This window comes from Primulina huaijiensis, chromosome 13, assembly GCF_012295235.1.
Source record: "Primulina huaijiensis isolate GDHJ02 chromosome 13, ASM1229523v2, whole genome shotgun sequence".
NCBI classification, from domain to species: Eukaryota; Viridiplantae; Streptophyta; class Magnoliopsida; order Lamiales; family Gesneriaceae; genus Primulina; species Primulina huaijiensis.
In genome coordinates this window covers 1,462,784-1,465,152 of record NC_133318.1, presented here as the reverse complement: position 1 = coordinate 1,465,152, position 2,369 = coordinate 1,462,784, and the positions used below count along the sequence as shown (strand labels likewise).

The 2,369-nt window shown below is 36.6% G+C and overlaps 1 protein-coding gene across 1 annotated transcript in view; it reads right to left on the bottom strand.

The window, feature by feature from the left end:
* The window catches only part of LOC140991820 (serine/threonine-protein phosphatase 7 long form homolog), a 2,576-nt gene extending 258 nt beyond the window's left edge, over positions 1 to 2,318 (bottom strand). Inside the window, exons 1-5 of the mRNA XM_073461985.1 lie at positions 1,296 to 2,318; positions 1,093 to 1,211; positions 919 to 1,006; positions 421 to 814; positions 65 to 211 (exon numbers count right to left, since the gene is read on the bottom strand). Coding sequence (XP_073318086.1) covers positions 65 to 211; positions 421 to 814; positions 919 to 1,006; positions 1,093 to 1,211; positions 1,296 to 1,340 — 793 coding nt within the window. The 5' untranslated portion in view covers positions 1,341 to 2,318. The remainder of the gene's footprint in view (positions 1 to 64; positions 212 to 420; positions 815 to 918; positions 1,007 to 1,092; positions 1,212 to 1,295) is intronic.
* Positions 2,319 to 2,369: the final 51 nt, after the last annotated feature.

Below are 2,369 nucleotides of genomic sequence, written 5' to 3'. Positions count from 1 at the left end.
GTATCAGAATATTGTGGAAATGGTATGGGCGACGTGTTAAAAGTAAGATGACTCTCATTCATACCCAGTCGAAAGTCACTTTGTAAAAATTGTGTAAAACTACCAACAATTGGAGTGTAGTAACCAGCGTCATACGATGGCAAGTTCGAAACCACTGGCGGAATAGTGTATGCCATATTTGAAGATGATGGTCCGGGTTCAAACTCATTTCCTGTCCACATCGGTGGATATTGCACATGAGCTGGACGTGTCTGTGACATAGATGCATATGTTATGTAACATACATTTAATACAACAAATTATATTTACGTACATATGTAGATAAATTTACGTTCATATGTAGATAAATTGAACATTTCTTACGATAAATTGTCGGTAGTTTGCATCAACAGGATGATAGCCCATGATGTTCGAAGGTACCACTGGCGGCGAGAGCGCTATCTGTGAAATGCGATGATACCAACCAATATAGTCCACTGTGATGGCGGGTGGCGGGTATACCAGGTATGACATAGTCCCCATCAATCACAAAATTATATCTATCATTCCACATTTCTACAAAATCTTTGTGATATGTCGCCCAATCAAAGTTGTTCCGACCTTGTCGAGTCAGCTTATGGAAATTGTCGAAGTTAGTAGCAGGTGGCGGAATACCCTGACGCATTCCAAACTGTCGGAGACACCGCTCTGGTCTATGCATCTCAACTATATGAAAATTGATCAATGTGCATGCCGACCGACATAGATAAATTCTATCTCCATTAAGAATTCTGCCAACCTCCGGGGACTCCATATCATAAACTGTCCATAAAAACTGAAGCAAATAAAATGAAAAAAAGATTAGTAAGTTGAAAATATAAAATTCAGACTGAATTTGTAAAACATTTCAAACTTTAATCAACTAATTTATATATCTACCTGTCCTTCTACCATCCTGTCAAGCATATCTCTCATTATACGGACAGAATGATGGGCAGTGTGTGTCCAAGAGAATCTGCGTCTCCACCTGCAATTTATAAAAGTACACAATACATTCATTAAAACTAAATAACAAAATAATAATAATAAATTTTAACTATTTCTTATTAGTACCGTGCGCCGTATGGTGGGAATGGTAGACCCTGAAGCACATCTCCAGCATGCTCTTCTGACATAGATACCTGTTGCGTTCTATCAGGGCAAAGAAGAGTAATTCTAGACCACACCCAAATCTGCAATAACATACAACATAAATAGTCAAATCATAAGAAAAATTAAGTACAACAAATATAATGACCGTAGAAGTGTAAAAATACCTGCAATATCTGAACAGGGCCACACAAATCGACCTTTAATCTCATTGATGTGTCGCACAACTCTCTATAAAGATATGCCAACACAGCAGAACCCCAGCTAAACGTATTCACTAATTATATGTCCTCAAGAAACTGTAAATACATAAGTTTCACAGTAGCACCTTCCGAGTCCGGAAACATACATCCACCAATGATCATTAATGCAACACAACGAGAATATTGTGCAACGTTCTCTTCATTGCTTTCATCAGTAATCATATTATTTAGGCAATGGTCTAGCAAAGCGGTCAGATAAAGATGTGCACCTTTAATCTGAGAAGATGTGGGCGTAAAACCCAACCAAGTAGCGCAGCGCTGTTGTAAGGTATGTTTGTTGTATGCGGTATCTACACCAGTGATGAGAATGCCATCAATATTCAACCCCCAAATAAGGGCAACGTCCTCCAGGGTGATTGTTGCCTCGCCCACGGTAAGGTGAAATGTGTGTGTCTCACGACGCCATCTCTCAACAATGGCTGTAAGCAAATGATTATCATAATATTTAATAGGACCACACTGAATGACACCATAGAAGCCCATGCGTGCAAGACATAGGCGGACACGGAGGTGAATCCCAGCATTAAGCAATCTCCAAAGATATTTGTCAGATCGGCGTGGCGGAATTAGTGCATCCATGTTCTCAGCGTTGATACTATTTGATATGTGTCTACCCCGCAAATACAACACATTATTCGTATTTTCAGCCATCTTGCAAACAAAAAAATCATTAGTTAACAAATATTATATTTTTAATCAACAAAATTTAACTACATTTTTTAAATTAAACGAAATTTATTTGAAATTTCAGGCTCGAAAAAATAAAACGTATTTGTTGATGACAAATTGGTAACAAGAATAATTACTGTGGATTAAATAATTTCTTTTAAAAAACAATAATACTTCATAATACGTAACATTTAATTATAATAAATACATTCGTAATAATATACTTATAATAAATACATTATTAATAAGAATAAGGACAATTCTATCCCAATCCGAGAGATTTACTACATGTTATTAAATAATATATAC